Source organism: Triturus cristatus, chromosome 6 (assembly GCF_964204655.1).
Source record: "Triturus cristatus chromosome 6, aTriCri1.1, whole genome shotgun sequence".
Classification (NCBI taxonomy): Eukaryota; Metazoa; Chordata; class Amphibia; order Caudata; family Salamandridae; genus Triturus; species Triturus cristatus.
The window spans coordinates 1697867717-1697888598 of record NC_140589.1 but is presented as its reverse complement, the minus strand read 5'-3'; the positions used below and the strand labels follow the sequence as shown (position 1 = coordinate 1697888598).

At 44.4% G+C, this 20882-nt stretch overlaps 1 protein-coding gene across 2 annotated transcripts in view; it reads right to left on the bottom strand.

The window, feature by feature from the left end:
* The window catches only part of KCNK2 (potassium two pore domain channel subfamily K member 2), a 463644-nt gene that overhangs the window by 155682 nt on the left and 287080 nt on the right, over window positions 1-20882 (bottom strand). For both annotated transcript variants that reach the window (XM_085612921.1, XM_085612920.1), the window contains exon 3: window positions 6444-6558. In XM_085612921.1, the coding sequence (XP_085469047.1) occupies window positions 6444-6558 (115 nt within the window). The remainder of the gene's footprint in view (window positions 1-6443; window positions 6559-20882) is intronic.

The window sequence follows — 20882 nt, the reverse complement described above, 5'->3', positions numbered from 1 at the left end:
CCTTCATGTTGATAGGCCAGCAGCAGCAGTAGCATGTTCGAGCTGGACCTCTGGATGCCAAACTTGTCTGTCTTTGATTTTCGATACTTATTTCCTTGGGGCTCATCATTGCCTCCATGGTGGTAACCTTTTATTCAGTACACTCTTCTGGTCTTGCCATGTCCTGCATTTTCTGCAATGTGTGTATTTCTTTAAGCATTCATCTTTAGAACAGTTTAGGCTGTCATCCATTAATTGTCCTCAGTCTCATGGTTTCATCATTGCTGAAATCACTGACTCTGTAGTGCTTGAGGGATGTTTATAGTTTCTTTGCAAATTCATTCATCGTTTCTCCTTGTTCAGCTTTGTTGAACCTTTCGTAGTCCACGTTGCTTGTCGGATTGAACTTCGTTGTAAGTGCATCCTTCACCTCATATTATGTGGCTGCTTCTTGCATGGAGAGCTACTTGAAAGCCTGTTTGACCTCCATTTTGTGCCAGGTTTTGTATATATGTGAATACCTTTGCATCTTCCATTTCTTCCAGTATTGAAATTGTCAATTTTTTTATCGAGTCGGCCTACTTGGTGCCAATGTTTTGGTTCTCTGCCGTGTTGAATGAAGGTGGCAGTTTCAGGAAAGTTTCAGGAAAGTTGCTGTGTATTACTTGGTCTTCCTTGGGATTTTGTGGTTTCTACCCTGGTTGTTCTGCCTTTGTCTGCTGTGCAAATGATGGGGTTCTTTCCACTTTCCAATTGCTGCCTTGTGTGTAGGTAGAGATGCTCATCCCATTTCAAAATGGCTACCTCTAGCAGCTGCCACGTGTGTAAATGTTGGGCTCTTCCCAACCCAAAATGGCTGCCCCCTAGGAGTACGAGGAGTGTTTTTCATTCTGGGACCCTGTTTTGACTTCTTTATGTGTTATTTGGTTGTTTTGCTTTTTGGTTTTCTTTAGCAGCACTCAAGTTGGCTTGGAGTCATGTGAGTGCCTTGTGGGTCTCAATCATGCGCTGCTGGAGTGCACCACTCCTTTGATTATGTGCCCACTCAGGTTGTGAGGCATTTGGACAAGCTTCTGGGGCATACCACTCCTTTCTGAGCTGTGTAATCTTATGCACTTGGGCTCTGGGTTCAAACACCACAGTTGCAGGGGTTGAGGCTATGACCAGCTGGGATGAGGAAGGCTGATTAACAGTGTTTGGGAGTCCCTGGACACAGAGGTTGTCAGGGTGGTTCACTGCCCCGCTCCCTCCATCGCCAGTTGTGATGTCATTGTGCTGGGTCGCGAGGACAGAAAACCGGACACGGCAGAACTTATGCAGCTTTTCATTGTTCTCCTCTCTCCTTCACAAAGTAAAACTTTCTCACTCTGAAGTTACTTCCCCTTTCTTCGTGAGATCACATTGTGTGGCAACCTCCAGGCTCAGTCCTTTGGAGTCTTAGTGCCTGGCCCCATAAACACATGTATTTGTGCCTTGCAACTGCACTAACTTCAAGCAGAAGCAGGGCATCTCTACACATGGACTCACCTGTCAGCACCTCTGCACCTTGCTTGATACTTATCTGCACTCTTACAAGTGCAGACACTCAGGCTGCTGAAGTAGGAGCCTTGGCTCTTGTCACCCATCCTTCTATGACTGCCTCTTCTTTGATGTGCCCCTCAAGTTGCACACAGAGCACAATTTTGCCTTCTGTGCCACTGTTTTTCCCCGTTTGCTGCCCCATTTTTTGCCTTCTGTGACACTTTTTTTTCCCCTTTGCTGCCCCGTTTTTTGCCTTCTGTGCCACTGTTTTTCCCCCTTTGTTGCCCCGATTTTTGCCTTCTGTGCCACTGTTTTCCCCCCTTGCTGTCCCATTTTGCTTCTGTGCCCTCGTTTCCTCCCCCGCTGTGCACCCTGCAGCCCGGCCCCCTGACTGCCCACTGCCCATTCGCTGATCCCGCCTCGAGGTTGCTCCTCCCTCCCACCTTCCCATATATGCCAGACGCTGCGTGGTGAGGAGAGCGACCCCCGACCCTCCTGGTAGGTCCTCCCCCTCCGCACAGCTATGCCTGTGTGCTCCTGCCCCAACTGCCGCTGCTAAGATCTCGCCCGTAAGTGTGCTTCCTCCGTTTCTGTGCCCCGTTGTTTTGCTTCTGTGCCACTGTTTTTTCCCCTTTGCTGCCCCGTTGTTTTGCTTCTGTGTCACTGTTTTTTCCCCTTTGCTGCCCCGTTGTTTTGCTTCTGTGCCACTGTTTTTCCCCTTTGCTGCCCCGTTTTTTGCCTTCTGTGCCACTGTTTTTCCCCCTTTTCTGCCCCGTTTTTTGCCTTCTGGGCCACTGTTTTTCCCCCCTTGCTGCCCCATTTTGCTTCTGTGCCCTCGTCTCCCCCGCCGCTGTGCACCCTGCAGCCCCGCCCCACTGACTGCCCACTGCCCATTTGCTGATCCCGCCTCCCGCCTCCCAGCTGCTCCTCCCACCCACCTCCCCATATATGCCGGACGCTGCGTAGCCGCACCGCTGGCGCGCCTAAGGCAAGCCCGTCTGCGTCTGTCCGCGCCTGGACCGTGCCCAGCGCCAGGAACCCTGGCCCACGCACACACCACGACGCCCGCCTCCACTACGACTCCAGCACCCTCCACGCACTAAATGCCAGGCGATCACGCACCTGCTGCCTGGCCGTGCTGAAGTGCACCCAAGAACCCTTCTGCTGCCGGAACTGCAGTTTCTCCAGCATCCGGCCCGCCAACCCGCCCAACATGGAAACCAACTTACTCAGATGTATCCTTCTCAACACCCGATCCGCCCGCAAACACGCCATCAAACTCTGGGACCTACTCGACTCCACCTCCCCAGATGTCACGTTCCTGACGGAGACCTGGCTGACCCCCTCCTCGGCACCCAACATCGCCATAGCCATCCCGGAAGGCTACAAGATCACCCACAAGGACTGCACCAACGGAACAGGAGGAGAAATCGCCATCGTCCACAGGAACATTCTCAAAATCTCGACACACGCCGACGACACCCTCAGCACCGCCGAACACCTGCACTTCCAGATCCACACCGACCCCAACACCACCCTCAGAGGCACCTTTGTCTACAGACCCCCGGACCCCGACCGCAGTTCAACGACTCCATCACCGACCTCGTCAGCACACACGCCCTCGCCTCCATGGACTACATCCTCCTCGGGGACCTGAACTTCCATCTCGAGAACAACAACGACCCCAACTCCTCCACCCTGATCGACAACCTCGGCAACCTCGGACTCAGACAACTCATCACAGCACCCACACACTCTGTCGGCCACACGCTTTACCCCATCTTCTCAGCTATCACCCACGTCTTCTTCGACTGCACCACGAACTCCACTGGACCGACCACCGCTGCATCTACTTCACCTTCCAGAAACCCACAGCAGACCACCAAACCCAGCAGATGCGTTGCCGCAGCTGGGGCAAGATCACTGAGGACCAGCTAACTGCCGCCCTCGCCCAGAGCCCACCCCCAGACCCAACTGACCCACGATGCCGCAGCCCGCAACCTCAAACAATGGACCAACGACTGCGCCAACACCCTTGCTCCGCTCCAAGAAACCCCCAACACCCACACCAGCAAGAGAGCCAGCTGGTTCACCGAAAACCTCCAGGCCTCCAAGCGAACCTGCCGAAAACTAGAAAAAAACTGGATCCACGAAAGAACATCAGAAAGCTACACAGACCACAGGAACGCCACCTGCCGACATCACCAACTCATCAGATCCGCCAAAAGGTTCGCCTTCAGAGACCGCCTCGACAACAACGCACACAACAGCAAAGAGCTCTTCAACATCGTGAAGGAACTCTCCAACCCCAGCTCCAACACCAACGACTTCCCACCGTCACAAGGACTGTGAGACTCGCTGGCCACCTTCTTCCACCGCAAGATCACAGACATCCATGACAGCTTCGATGCCGTCACCACCCCGACAACAGCCGACACCCATGCTCCCACGACCACCACCCGCACCAACCGCCTGCTCACCTGGACCAACACCAATGACGACGACACCATCAAGATCATGAACACCGTCCACTCCGGATCCCCGGAAGACCCCTGCCCACACCACATTTTCAACAAAGTCAGTAGGACCATCGCACCCCACCTTGGAAAACCATCAACATCTCCTTCAAGACAGCGACCTTCCCGGAGAGCTGGAAGCACGCAGAGATCAACGTCTTACTAAAGAAACCCAAGGCGGACCCCAAGGACCTCAAGAACTTCCGACCCATATCCCTGCTCCAGTTCCCGGCGAAGGTCATCGAAAAGGCCGTCAACAAACAACTGACCAGCTTCCTCGTAGAGAACAACATCCTAGACCCATCCCAGTCAGGGTTCCGCAGCCACCACAGCACCGAAACTACCCTCATCGCCGCCACCGACGACATCAGGATCATGCTCGACAACGGAGAAACCGCGGACCTGATCCTCCTAGACCTGTCAGCCGCCTTCGACACAGTCTGCCACCGCACACTAAGAGCACGCCTCCACGACGCCGGAATCCAAGAGAAGGCCCTGGACTGGACCACCTCCTTCCTCTCCGGAAGAACCCAGAGTGTCCACCTACCCCCCTTCTGCTCCAAAGCCACCGAGATCATCTGCGGCGTACCCCAAGGCTCATCTCTCAGCCCAACGTTATTCAATGTCTACATGGCACCACTCGCCCACGTCGCCCGACTACATGACCTAAACATCATCTCCTATGCCGACGACACCCAGCTGATCCTCTCGCTCACCAAGGACCCCCACACCGCCAAAACCAACCTCCACAAAGGAATGAAGGCCGTCGCCGACTAGTTGAGGAACAGCCGACTGAAGCTGAACTCGGACAAGACGGAGGTCCTCATCCTCGGCTCCACCCCCTTGGCCTGGGATGACTCCTGGTGGCCGACGGCACTAGGAGCACCCCCTACACCCACCAACCACGCACAAAACCTAGGGGTCATCCTCGACTCCACACTCTCCATGACAAAGCAGGTCAACGCCGTCTCCTCCTCCTGCTTCAACACCCTCTGCACGCTTCACAGGATCTTCAAGTGGATCCCCACCAAAACTAGGAGGACGGTCACCCAGGCCCTCGTCAGCAGTAGACTGGACTACGGCAATGCACTCTACGCAGGAACCCCAGCCAAACTCCTGAAACGACTCCAACGCATCCAGAACGCCTCCGCTCGCCTGATCCTGGACATCCCCTGCCGCAGCCTCATCACACCCCACCTGAAAGACCTGCACTGGCTCCCCATCAACAAGAGGATAACCTTCAAGCTCCTCACCCACGCACAGAAGGCACTCCACGACACCGAACCAGCATACCTCAACAGACGACTCAGCCTCTACACCCCCGCCCGCCAGCCCTGCTCTGCAGACCATGCCCTCGCCACCATCCCCGGCATCCGAAGAGTGACCGCCGGCGGCAGATCATTCTCCCACCTCGCCACCAAGACATGGAACACCCTTCCCATCCACCTACGGCAGACCGAAGACCTTCTATCATTCAAGAGACTCCTCAAGACCTGGCTCTTCGAACAGTAGCAGCATCCCCCCTAGCTCTTTGAGACCCTCACGGGTATGTAGTGCGCTTTACAAATGCTATGATTGATTGATTGATTGATTGATGGCCACCAGCTACTCACTAATCACTGCTACTGAGGTTACTGTATGCCTTGGCACTCTTAGATAGTATTGTGCTTAGTGCTCACTTGCTGCATTTATACCAATGATGGTTATCCTCTCTTCTTCCTTTCCTACTGCCAGTCTGTACCAGTTGCAGCTCAATATTTATATTGTTCTTGAGCAATAGCTAACATTATGAAATGGGGGAGAAAGTGGGAATAGCTGAGATAATGGGAAACAAATGAGGGAAAGAGGGATAGGAGGGAGGAAAGAAGAGGAGAGGAGATGACACAGAGAGAAAAGGAGGAGAGGTGGGAGACAGCAAAAAGAGCCAAACCTACAAGAGGAAAGATAAAGGAGCTGAACAAATGTTATATAGAAGCATGCAAAAGGGAAACACTGTTCCCTAGTTTCAACAGTGAAGGGATACAGTTCATTCAATCAAAAGAAGATGAAACCTAAGTACTCCACAGGAGGGACAAACACAAGAAAAGAGAGAAAAGCCATCAAATCAGGATGAGGGGAAATCAAATAGACAGGAATGCGATTGAATCTTGAGCAAGAGAGGGGCAAATAACCCACTCTACGGATATTTTAAAGTATTTGTAACAATACGTCTGTAAAACAGAATGATAAAGCTGTATGTAGAGAGACCTAACAATTGGGCATTCCTACACAAAGAGTGTGACAGTATGTTACTCAACAAGAGACCAAACATCTGGTGTTGTTATTACCAGTAACGTGTTATATAGGTGGCAACATGCTTACGAAATTACATACCATAAAATGGCAGTAATTATAAAGGAAAATTATAAATTAAAATGCAGTACTTACCAATGGTAGTAATTACAGTTCCAGCAAAGAAGAAAGAACTTCCCAAATCCCAGTGACTGTGGTTAGACGTGTTTCCAAGCGGCATAACTCCAGCATTGATAGCTGTCACTAAGTGCTGAGGAAAATAATTAAACACCATTAGAAAGTAGAGAAGCTGAAAATGAACATGCATCCTACAGTTATTTCTGCAAACTCGTTTTATTATGCAGAGGAAATACTCCCAGCACCAGTTATTGTTAGATTCAATCCTTGTTTTTTGTTTTGTTTTGGAGGAGTTGGGAGGACTTGGTGAGGGGCAGAGTGCCTATTAGCTAGCTCTCAGCACCAGGCCCTACACTCTCCAAGGCTCCACCCCTTCATCGCGTGGAGGAAATATTTTGTAAGTTGGCAGGTATGCTATGTTTGCAACAACTAACTGACGGCTATAACAAGATAAAATACATATATGATGGATGACCACTTTGAGATACACAAGATTCGTTTTTCATATCACTATGTCTGAAAATGCTATGTTTAATGTGTAAATGAATTCCAATATGGCAATCCTCCTAACTTCAAACCAAAATATTGTTGTTCTTCAGTCGATGGTTACAAACATGCTGATTTTAATCTAAATTTCAAGGTAAAATCCTTCAGTAAAAAAGCAAACAGAGAATGTGATATTTGTGAATGATCATGGTGACTAATTTATTCATCTATATACAGATAATATGGAATTGTGCTGTTCGTAAGCATTGACAAAAATAAGCATCTTAGATTGTGTATAGTGCATGCAAATAACAGCACCCTACATATGGGTTCGCATGGAACCAGGCTAACATATCTAGAGACACCTTTCACACATACAAACGGAGGACCATGTATCCATAGACTCAGCCATACAGGAATCCATGTAAACAGATCTACAGATATATAGACATCCATGCAATTTACACAGAAAGACCGAGAGGCATACAGGTACCCACTCACATATAAGAATAAACACCAACATGCATCAGTCAAACATATTCCAGTACATAAGGGTACCAGGAACAGCGTGTTGCAAGGATTCTGCACATACACAGAACTATGCGCAGGAAAACAGGACCTCGGTGTGTAGGGGCCAAGCCTTCCTACTGCTTCAGTACCCAAAATCCCAGGACCGACTAGTTATAGAGTATCATTCGTTCTCCTACACAATCACCAAGCTACAAATGATTAGACAACCCAGAACACAACACTCCCGACTCTCACAGGAATCGCGGTAGCAAGACGCACCCTTTCGCTCACTCACTCGTACTTGTCCACAATAAGAATTGGCAGAGTCACTGTTATAGTTCAAAATATTTATTTTAACTATAGTGCTCTATAGTGCGGTATATGAGCCACAACCAGTAGCAAAACGCATAAACATAAGACAGTTAGTATTGCAAATAGTCCATAGATTATAAAGGGGGATGTCATTGTATATAGACAGTGGATAAAGGGCTATAAGGCCTACCCACCCCCCCCCCTTGGTAAGAAGAAGGTTTATTATATAAAAGAAGATCCCTGGGCTTTGTCAGCAGACCCCATACCTTAGTGCCTAGTGGCATTTCTATATCATAGGAACAGCATAGCTCTTCTCCCTGGAAAGGTCCCTCTCCAAGTGTGTGTTAAACCGACATGCCTCCCCGTAATATCAAAACATGAGTCTTCAACAAACCCAGCTTTGTTAGCGTGTTTTGTCTAGGTGCTAGGGGCTTACCAGAACAGAATAACAAGGGGCATTGTTTATCAACCTTGCACAGCGTGTTCAGACTAAACTCCAGGAACAAGCAGAGAACGCAGAAAGCAGATGGTTCTCATGTGAAAGGCACAAAAAGAGTCTTGCAAAAATAAAGTCATGTAGTAACGTGCGCAAAATTAGCATCAAGGCAGCAGAGCGCATGCTAACTTAGCAATGTTGACAATGACTAACAGGCAAACTACAACCTCCCCTGAGCCAGGACGTAGCATCTAGATAAAAGATCCAAACAGAGTTCAAAGGTAAGCAAAGTCTAAAAGTGCTAAAAAAAAACAAAATGGAAAATTAAAAAAAATATATATATATTTTTCATTTAAAATTGTGTTGTTCAATGAGAACGGATTTAATTTGGAGTTGGAAAATCCATCAAAGTATGTGAACTTAAGAATGCAAATCGTTCCAAAAGGTCATCCATGTTGTTCGCAGCAAAAAGGGATGCCATCCAATCAAGTAGCTCAAAGGAACACATGTGTTTCTCATAATCCGATGTCTCCTATAGCATATCCGGGCAATTTACGTGGTATTCAATGAAACTCCGTTGCAGGAGGTGCTATGCAGATACACATACATTCCACTCAGCCATCACTCCAAGCGCAGCCGCACACCCATTCCATCATCCTCAGAACAGGCCTGATCATGGGCCACTAATGGACCCATTACCAGATCATAATCCGGGTCTGTGTGTGACATATTGGAGAGGCATAAATCTGAGGCCCAATAGAAAGGGCACCGCTGGCAGTAGAACACAGGTTGCACACAAGTGAAATAGGCAAAGTGAAAAGTTAGTCCATAGCTCATGCTAAGCGTTGCTAATGGTAAGCGTCCAAAATGTTGTTGCATTTGGTCACGGTACAGTTGCAATTGGCCGGATCGGCACATTACCACATGATGGGCAGCCATTGCGTAACAGCAGCAGAAGAATCGGGACGCCGGCTGCCAACGCTAATATTAAGGGAAATCCTCCAAAAGCGCTGGAAAAAATAGAATGAATAAAGGCTGGTTTTACTCCAAAGATCGTCTGAAAAGAAGTCACAAGGCCTGATCCTACAAGTTTAAAAAAAATGAGCAAGGCCTTCTGTGTCAGACGCATTAAATATTTGATGTATTACTTTCCCAAAATGAAGTGGGAGATTTGTGTTGAGCAGCGACTGAATCTCACAAGATGTTCTAGCCACCTGCAATTTGAAGGTCTCTCGAGCCAAAGTGAGAGCCACTTCTTGTTGAAACAAAAGCGCTTTGTGTCTGCTCAACTTATTGAAATCTGTTTTCAAACTCGGAATGGAAGGCCAAACTGAACTATCTAAAGTCCCATGCAGGGGTGGAAAAAGTACATTGCTACAAAAAGTGACACGTTGTGAAACTGTTACAATGTATAGGATTCCTGTCTAAAAGCCACAGCAGTCGTGGTTATTCAAAATAAGATAACTGCAGTTAGAAAGCAATGTGAGAGCAGGAATTATTGCCATGACGGGTGTTCCTTATAAAAAACAAGCGAGATTAGGCACGGACACATTACAAGCGCCGTGCAACTTAACGTGTTTGCATACTAAGGAATTTCCTACAGTAGACTCACAGTCCTCCCCTGTCAGGAAAACTTCCGTACCCTACCGTTTACATCTGTAGGTGAAAGGCAGGGACCATAATTCATGAAGAAATGCACTACCCAGGGGTTCAAAGCGGCCAATTGGGAGATGTTTAATGCAAGATTTAAATTGAAACAGCAAAAATGGCAGAAAGACAACGCCGTGAATTAACCATACCACTGAATCATCTCAGCCACTGAAAACGGTAAATGCTCCAATTGTTCATTGTGTAACAGCGTGTATGTAGCGGCTTTCATGGACATGAATCGCTATTTGTCAGTTAAATTAAAAGGTAAAAACAAAGCAAAGGCCCTCAAATAATCCCATGGTATCTTTCCCATTTTGAACATCTGCAACGACCATGCAAACTGCATCACAGATCGTAATTGATTTTGATCATGATATAACACAGCTACATCACTTTGAACAATATCAATAACAGATTAAACAATATTATCTAAAGTATAAATACGAGAAGACAACGTATTGATACTATTGTTGACTACTGCAATGACTTTCTCTAAATTAGCTTTGTCAATTTGGCGAAGATGGAACACTGCTTCCATCTGTGAAAGTTTCCATACTTCATTGTAAGCTGCATAGATTAATCTTTTTGATCTAGGAGTTTTAGGACCCAAGATAAAATCTGCCAAATTGATGTTGCTCGGTAAGAGTGACAGGTCTTGTTTCACGGACGACAGAGTGGAGTGTTCTAACCACTGTTAGACACAATTTACCCACTGAATATGTGGTGAATGAATGTGAATGGGGGTAACAGGAATCCGGTCTAGACTGTGTGAAGCCAGTCGTTGCATTATGAAAACGCAATTGACAAGCATTAGAATTGGTTTGCCACAACAACCACCCCAATGGGTCAACATCAGAGATATTGAAACTGTCATTTTGAAACAAAGCATGTAGCATATCAATTGTATAATTGGTGTGAGTGCGCCAATTGTCATACTCAGCTAACAAAGGAATGGGCGAAATGTTCACATTTTTAGCAGTAGCAAAGCAAAAGCAAGTAGTTTGGTGCACTGTATCATTTAGAAATATTATTTGAGCAGGAATTAGACATGCACGATGTAAACTCTCAGTTCCGTGGACCCGCCAAACTTAAGTGCCCCAAATCGATTTCAAATCAATGGTATCTTTGCAGTGCTCAGAACCCTATGAAGCCAAATCAGTTCTAAATGAATTTGAATATATTAACTTAGTGTGTGTCAGAATAAATTTAGAATGAGAAGTAAATTTCAATTTAAAGTAATAAGACTCCGGATTGGACGTGTTGTAATCAGTGAAATAGGTGAATTTATCCCTAAGTGTTTTTCAACTACTTTGTAAGGGGGTTGGATAATGTTCCCACTGTGTGTAATTAAAAACAGGTCTTAACGTATTTGTTTTGTGCAAGAAATGATGCCCATAATGTTGATAACAGAATAAATCAGCATAATTGGCAGAATTTAAATACAAATCTTCAGCATCAAAAGCGTCATAATACTTTAAATCAGAAAACAAAGAATGGACTGCATGTACATCCCAATCATCTGAATGTATGTCCTGTGTCACTACATCTCCCAAGGAAATGCAAAACACATATGGTATCTTGAGGACTTCCGATCGGACTGTGGATCTCAAATGCAACTTTACCTCAAATGATGGCAGCAGCAACACGGGTTAGATCACGTTTCATTATATGGGACGATGTATGGGGGGGCCAGAATCCCATCGACCAACTTAACAGCAGAGCGTTCTGGCAAATAATGACCATTGATGAGCAAGAAGAACACAGTTACAAATCCAATCAACATGAAAAGGAAAATTAGAATAAGCACCAACCAGATATAGGTCCAGGGTGTGACCAGGTAAGTCTTTTTGAACCAAGAAAGGAAAATGCTTGCTCTTGTTGGTGGAGGTGCCACAGAGGAGGATGAGGAGAAAGAGTCATAAGAGAAGCTGGTATGGTCCCCAAAATAGCCGCTAGCTCCCACGTTCAACAACGGTGGCAGTGCAACATCAGCATGAAGTTGTAAAGGACTGTCCGGTACTTCAATGCGGGACTCGTCCGCAGGATAAGCACACTCGACGTTTGCCTCAGAAGCGGATGAAGTCTTAACAGGGGAAAGGTCAATGGTAGTCTCCATCTCACCCTCCACGACACGGTCATTAGTCGAAGAAACAGCGTTGCATGAAACACTTGGAATCACACTATTCAGAATCAAACAGATGGTGTAGTTTGACATTGTGAATTGAAATGTATCTGCTTTCCTTATAACCAGGCAAAGGTTGTAGTATACAAGTACGAGTACCCTTCAATCCAAGAACTGGGAACAGTGCACAATAAGGGGGACCAAATTCTTTTGGTTCTCCAGCTTTTCTCGTACCAGATCTCCAATTTTGGGTAGCCATCTGGCGACCGGGATCAGGATTGCTGATTCATCAGAAGAGGGTATATGTTCTGTAGAGAAGCTGTCACTGGTCTTTTGTAGGTCCTGTAACACAGTAGAATGATTATCTATGTCAAAGGTTGCAGCAGCCGCCACAATGTCTGGACCATCAAGGTCGGGCACAAATATTTTAATGCCAAATAGCATTTTGTATGGGGTCGGCCCACCCAGAGATCTTCTTGGGAGATTATTTAGTGCATGTTGAACTCCATACAAATGGGCCAGCCAGTTCCTGCTATTACCTAAGACTCTAGCTGTCAAAGATTGCTTTAAGTCATGGTTCATTCGCTTCACTATTGAATTGCCCTCAGGCCTGTATGGGGATGAAAACTGCACCAGCACCCCCAATGAATTCATTGCCTCCTTGTAAGCCTTAGAGGTGAACACTGGACCTTGGTTCGAATGGAGGGTGCCACAGGCAAACATCCCGACAAAGACACGCAAATCTCTAATGACATTTCGAGCGTCAGTGCTGCGTTGCAGCCAAACCCATAGGAATCTAGTGCACGTATCTACTGCAACAAAAATATATTTGTGTGCAATATTAGAAGTCAATGGAATGCAGTGATCAAGATATACACAGCCAAACGGTTGATTAGATATATATAGCTGTGTTTGTGGTGGTCGTGAAACTGTAGACAATTTGATCTGTTGCCAAATGTCACAAGAAAATACATCATTACGTGTTTGTTTATATAAAACACGCCACCAATAACATTGCTGTAATTAGAGACAGTCGCAGATACTTCGGCATGTGCAGAAGCCATGCCTTCATGTGAGGCTATGATCAAAGGAAGTCTGCAGTCCATGTTGGGAATCAACCGATCCCCAACTGACGGAATTGTAGCATAAGGAACTTGTTCGGGAGATAATTGATAAGTATATTTTGAAGGAAAGCCCTACGGGTAAGCAGTGCCATCCTTCGGAGCAGCTCTATCCACCAGAATTTTATTATCTATCTTAGTCATGGACCTTGTAACTGTTGCAACTAAACACGTGGCTACTGCAGATTTGGCGGCCTCATCAGACAAAGAATTACCAACAGCATGTGTCTCCACACGCTGATGGCCAAAAGTATGTATAACATGTGTGAGTGGCAGACGTTCCTTAAGCTCTACCACTCTAACCCAAAGTGTTTTATGCTTTATTGTGCTGCCTTTAGAATCCCGATAATCATTCTGAGATCAGAAGAACAAGTTGTCATTATAAGACTGGACACAGTAGTAAGAATCGGACACAATGAGAGTAGTCACCGTAGGATCTGCAAACTCAAGGGCTAGAATAAGAGCACACAGCTACACCAATTGCGCCGTACAGTCCCCAAGTGCCTGTGTACGGCCAATGGAAAATTAAATTCATCATTCACAATCGAACCAGCCAAAATAGTGCAAGCTGCTGAATTAGCATGTTTGGACCCGATGGCCGGTTGAACCAAGCCGTCGGTGTAAATGATAAATTTGTACTGATCCAAAGGAAGCAACGACAACGGAGGAGGAAGCACATGTTCATACTGTAAAAACTCCTGTGTCAGAAGAGCAGGATCAAAGATAAACGTGACATACACCCTGATATTCCAATTGAGTCCGAATGTCACAAACGGGAGCTTTAGCCTCCCGTCTGATTGGATATTGCGGTTGTGGCTGCGGCATAGACCGTAATGGAATCTCAGGTGCTGGTGAATCTCTATCCCAGCCCACTTGATTACGATACACAGCCGGAGCCAAGGCCAATGCCCACTCTGATGAATAAGCCTTTTTAGCTTCTTCAAGGACGTGACACAAAAAAAACTCGGAAGTAGCACGTCCTCCCCTCTAAAAGTGGCCAGAACAAATGGTGGAGGCCAATCTGCCTCCGCCAATAGGATGTCATACGAGGAAGTGAGATTTTCCAGAAAACTGCTGTAATTGTGCACCGTATATCACCTTCAATTTGTAAGACAACTTCATAAAGTTTAACCGGAGGGCAACTCGAGTATCTGCTGTTTCTACTGTAATAAATGTATCAGTTGCTCTCGCCTTCAGACAAGGACGCAGTACCTCTTGCACTATGGTAACCTCCGACACGCTGTCGAGCAGAGTCACTGCCCATGTCCAATCTAGGAGTAGAGTTCTAACCGTCTGAGGCATACTTCGCTGTTAAAGCGGCAACTTTCTACTTTTGATAGGGGGGTCGAAAACGAGGCAGTCCCTCTTGTTTGGCTTTTATGTCAAACTGTCGGGTTGATCCAGTCCCTGTTGAGTGGATGCACTTTTTCCGCGATTCTGGCGCTCCCCACCACCAACTTGAGAGTCCGATGTGTCCTGTAAAGAACAAGGAGAACCCTGATCAGGGACTTGGAATCTATCAGGAGTCTTAATTTTAGTGTGACTGCGCAAATCATAACTAAGCTCAGAAGAATCAGGTGTCAGTGATCCAGCACGCAAACCTTGCTTCTGTTGTTGCTGCCCCTGTTTTTTATTTTTCCAGTTCTTTTCAGGAAAGAATGGGTGCCCATCCTTATCTGTCTGGGCTTTCTGTTGATTTTGAGTTTGAGGTTGTGTAAAAGGCTTAATTCCCAGACTATGGCACCCTAATGTTTGATACACTTTAGCAATAATCTTTGGTAATTTGTGATGTTTGTCTTCGTCAGCAACAGCCCCCATGCGTTGTGCCACTTGTAAGCTTACTGCTACACCCTTCACATCAGCAAGGATCATGTCACAAACAATGTCGAACACTCCCACTAGTCTCATTCCTAACTCCAGGGCTGCTTCGGCCACATGTTCATCTTGAACACGTTTAATGACAGAGGGGAGAACGGTCATTGAGGGGGTGCCGAAACACCTTGAATATACTGCTGCAAACACTCTAGCCCAAGTGTTACAATCAGCTAACTCTGGAACAAGGCCTTTAGGTAAGCTCATGGTCAGAATCCTGTGTTTCTCCACAGGTGTGGTATTAGGAAAAACAGCTTTGAGTTGCCCACATTTTTTCAGCAAGCCAATAAGGAAGCTCGTCCTTATTCTGCAGACGTTTGCCCATCACTGAATTAATATTGACAGGACTGATAACTATACTACCAGGTCCCGGTGGTTGTGCAGCAACTCCAGGTGGTCCCACCTGTATGTTCTGTGACATGAACTGTATAACAGCTCTATGTATATGTATTAAAGAAGTATGTAAAACGTGTAGCTCTGCAACAGGAGCATTTAGATAATTTGGATGCAGGGTATACCCAGCCAAAACGGGCCACGTTGCCTCGTCAATTGATAAGGGGCCTAAACGGACCGCTGTTAAAGGGTGTGGAAGGGCGTCATTAAACCATATGGTGTGTTGCCAAGCCGTTAACGGAACTCGAAGAGATCTATAAGGTAGATTATTCTGCGGAAGTACAGTGGCAGTATATTCGGGAAAGAAATGATCATTTCCATCCACTGCCAGAAAGGTGACCCAACAGTAAAATACCTTCAAGCGATGTGCAGCATCTGCTTCAACAACAAAATTATATCAGCACCTGCATTAGGGACTCCATGTTGAGTCAAATGTGTGGTAACTGGAGAGTGGTTAGGACCTACAATGGCAACCGCCATTATCAACAGATAGAAAAAGACAACCTACTTGCGGCAGCACAATAATGGGTAAAAAGAAAGAAAAATACCTTTTATAATTCAAGCTTGAAAAACCTAAAATATCTCAATCAAGGAGGCTACGGAAAAAGAAGTGAGGGGATTGTGGACAAGCACAAGCACTACTCAGGTGTCTCGCAGATAAGTACCAGACCAAACGTTGGCGGTGCCATGTTGCAGGGATTCTGCACATACACAGAATTATGCGCAGGAAAACAGGACCGCGGTGTGTAGGGGCTTAGCCTTCCTACTCCCTCAGTACCCAAAATCCCAGGACCGTCTAGCTATAGTGTCTCATTTGTTCTCCTACATAATCACGTAGCTACAAATGATTAGATAACCCAGAACACAACACTCCCGACTCTCTTAGGAATCACGGTAGCAAGATGCACCCTTTCGCTCACTCAATCGTACTTGTCCACAATAGGAATTGGCAGAGTCAATGTTATAGTTCAATTTTTTTTTTAACTATAGTGCTCTATAGTGCAGTATATGAGCCACTACCAGCAGCAAAACTGATACACATAAGACAGCATTGCAAAAAGTCCACAGATGATAAAAGGGGATGTCATTGTATACTGACAGTGGATAAAGGGTTATAAGGCCTAACCACCCTCCCCCTTGGTAAGAAGAAGTTTTATTATATAAAGGAAGATCTCTGGGCTTTGTCAGCAGACCCCATACCTTAGTGCCTAGATTGTATTTCTACATCATAGGAACAGCATAGCACTTCTCCCTGGAAAGGTCCCGCTCCAAGTGTGTGTTAAACCAACATGCCTTCCCGTAATATCAAAACATGAGTCTTCAGCCAATGCAACTGTGTTAGCATGTTTTGTCTAGGTGCTAGGAACTGACCAGAACAGAATAACAAGGGGCATTGTTTATCAACCTTGCACAGCGTGTTCAGACTATACTCCAGGAAAAGGCAGAGAACACAGAAAGCAGATGGTTCTCATGTGAAAGGCACAAAGTCTTGCAAAAATAAAGTCATGTAGTAACATTTTTGGCAATGACCCTTACTGCCTACTAAAAGCGGAAGGAAATTCAGTTCTTCAAGGAAACTAACATGTTGCAAACCAGAACTCTCTGCATGCAATGAGATACATCTAGATGGTCCTACCTTGCCTTATGGAAGCTGGAAAAATACAGAAAGGACCAGGTACTCTGTTATCTATTCAAGGAGGAAGGCAACTTCCTGACAGATTTATCTGTTGTGCGCAGCATCAGCTGGCCACACTCTGATCTGAACTGTGTCACATGTGTGGGATTACGAGCTGCAACACTTCAAAAATATCAGTGATATGCAGAATGAGACATATATGACGAGAAGAAAGGATGAAGTGGGGGTCCTGTGACTCACTCATGTGACAGAGCACAGTAGCATTCCTGGATGGCAGAAGCAATACTCAAGCAGCCTGCACTAATGAAGTACGCTAAAGTACTTTACACGGGCATCTGCTCTCATTGGTTTCAAGGTGATCATGTTTTTGGGACTAAGCAGCAAACCCAAGAAGGACACAAAATGCTGATCACATTAAAAGGCGCTGTGATATCCTCTCATGAAGTCACTTCATATCTCTGACTGTTAGCATCTTTCCCCAACTACCTCATCAAGGACCAACAGTGGACAAAATATCCTAAAACCTTTTGAGATAACCCGAAAGTATGCTAAGTCTACTGTGTAAACTGTATAGAAAAAACTTGTGAATTTTTTAGAGTAAGAGGTAAGAGTAGTTTCAGCGATTAGAAGGGACTCCCCATCCTGATCGTTAGCATCTACACCTAGAATCCTCCTGAGAGTATCCTGGAGTTGATTGTATTAGAGGAGAAGCAAATGCCCACCTGAAAGAATGAACATAGCTAAATATTTCAAGCAAATGCCTGGCATGCACACTTGTACTACAAGGGAACCTGCCCAAGAAAGAAGAAATACAGTTCATTTCACTGCAACAGTATCCAGGGACAGCACAGTACTAAAGAGGGTAGTTTCTCTGGAACAGTCAACTATGTAAGTGACTATAAGGAAATTGTATACTTTTCCTTCAGGATCTCTCAACCTATTCAGTTGTGGAAGGAACCAATATTTTTCTAGCCCACAATGTTCCCTGTTTTCTATATGACCAATACATAAACAAACTCTGATGCATAGATCTAGGAGAAGCTCTGGGCCTAATTTCACCTCTGCATTGATGGACATATTTTGTTACTTACAGGGATGCTTCAATGTTCTTAATGTTTACACCTCACCTCTCTACAGTTAGTAATTCCAGAATACATATCAGTAATTTTTATTTTTATTAAATCATCTTGTTCAATATGGAGGTCCTCCAATGAGAGAGACTAATCCTGGAGACATAGACCAATTTGTGATGCCAGCAGAGGTAGTTTAGTTTATGAGGATGGCTTCAAGAGGGTGTTAGTTCTTGTTTTGAATTTTGTGTTTGCATGGAAATGTACAGAGCTGTGATCTCTCAATTGCTTCAACCACAATTATTTCATAAATAGATCACAAAAAGATTCTGTTCATATCTTGCTCTTATTGAACAATCATGTGCACCATTCTAAACTCCCTTTAGGTCTACTGGCTGGACTGGCAAAGACAATTCCAAGGTTTCCTAAGCACATCTCATTTAAAAATCATGTCTCTTGAACCTTAATTAGAAAGGTCATCTCTTTAAAGCAGGTGATAATGTGCTTTTGCCAAAGAAATTTAATCAATGGTATGCTTTGGAACATTAGATAAAGATTGATTCAATTCTCTTGGTGTCATGGTGTGACTGGGATTTGCATTTGGGGCAGAAAATGTAAGAGAGAGAGGAATGTCTGATAAGACCCAGTCAACTGTCAGTCTATAGGGTTCTATATTATCATTTTCTGTTGGAGAATATAGAGTTTGAAGATATGTATTTTGAATCTGGATTCACCTTACATTCAACATTATGTCTTTTATAGACAAAATACATATTGAGGACCTATGCATTGGTGCACCAGAGGCATTGTGTATTGACAATAAGGGTGGAACATCTAAATATTAATATCAGCAGAAACTGGTGCCACATTAAATGGTAAGGAATTTAAACTATTTTTGTGCAGATTATGATTTTGCTCTTACCACAATCAAAGCAAACAAATCTAGTCCTACTATCCCTATTAAGCAACATAGGTAACTTGGTATGAAATGCCTAAAATAGAATATTTTACCAGATTTTATGAACAGGCACTATAGTATATTTGGAAACTGGTTACTACATTGGAAGAAGGCTTGCAAAATGCTATTGGAATGTAGGAACTCACTGATTGAACCCTCTTCCTTGCCTTTCTGAATGGTCTACAGTCAAAATCTGCTAAATCCTCCAATCCTAGATGCTGTGCTCCATATAGTCTTTATCTTACAGCTAAATAGATCCATGGATATTCACAGACACTCCAAACTGGATGCTAATAAAGAAGCTTCAGTCACAAAAGCAAGCTTATGCATGAATTTATAACCATAAGAGAAAAGAAAGAAAATAAAAACATTGCTTTTGTAACAACAGATCTGTGGCTAGAAAAAAAATGTTAACCATAAATTGAAGTTACAATCTACTGTGAGGATGAACACTACTATGAATTACAATGTCCGTTGTTTTGAATTTGCACTCTACAATAGGCAGACCTCATTAAATTATTACAGAGTCTAGCTAGAAACAGAATGTTACCCTTCAGTCGGATCAAAACAGTCTTTGTAATATCTAATGATGAACTTTGGGATTGCCTTACAGTCCATCAGTGTTTTGCGAAGCATACATAATTGGGATATAAGGATATATACATGAATGTTTAATTTACTATCTGCATGACTCAAAGAATTTCAAACTAAAATCAAAAGAGAATAAAAAACAGAACAATTAAATAAAGAATTGAGGAAGCAAGTACCCTTCAATATGTGAGGAAACAATTTTGAGAACACAAATGGCAGTACAAATATAATGCTTCCAGGAATTTATTGGTGTACTTTACAGTAGACACTTAAAATGTCATGACTTAGAGAAATGTTGGATGTATACTGCACCTCTAGCTGATTATGGCCATTTCTTTGCAAGATGTCCACATTACCAATTTTTGGAAAAAGCAATGTTAAAGTGATAAATATGATGATTCATGTTTGTCCAATACTTCCATGAATAAATTCATACTTGCATGAAAACATAAGTGAATGAATGGATGAATGAGTGACTGCAGTGACTTTGTGAACTGAAGTTAATGAATCTTCTGCCATCTTCAGCTCTGATCTGTATTTGGTAAATGGGAGAGACTGGTCATGCTGAATGACTTCTTCGTTGAGTGGAAAGACAGACACTCGGTTTCGAAGTTGCTTAAATAGTACTACAATGATACAATAATATGAACAAACTTTACACAGATACCTCTTGCTGATTATGCCTATTTCTTTTATGGAATTCTACATTTATCAGTTTGTGGAAAGAGGAATCTTAAAGTATGACTATGGTGATTCATTTTTGCATAAAACGTGCATGAATAAATACATACCCGCATGAAAGGATATCTAAATGAATTATTGAATTAATGAAAGAATGACTGCCCACTAAGAGGAACTTTGTGAACCGAATTGAATGAATTTTCTGCCATCTTTGATCTGTTGTGTATTTGGTAGATAGGAGAGGTTGATTATGCTGAATGACTTCATAGTCATGCGGGAACATAATAAGACAGTGAAAGACAGAAAACAGTATTCGGTGTTGGGTAAATAGTACTAGGCAGCTAAAATAATAAAAACAAACTTTACACGGATACAAAAGATGACAACACTAGGCCCAGTACAGAACGTATCTATTATTGAATGACTGAGAATAAGAAAGAGCAGCGCTGCAGAAAAATATTGGCACTACATCCCTGCAATTCTCTCAGCATCCAATGTGTTTGTGATATTAACTTACTTGAACAGACCAGTTCTCCTGCCACTATACGTAAAGGTGTTGCAACATATTATATTTTCTGTTATAATTAAATTATCCTTTGTATTGCTATGGATAAATATG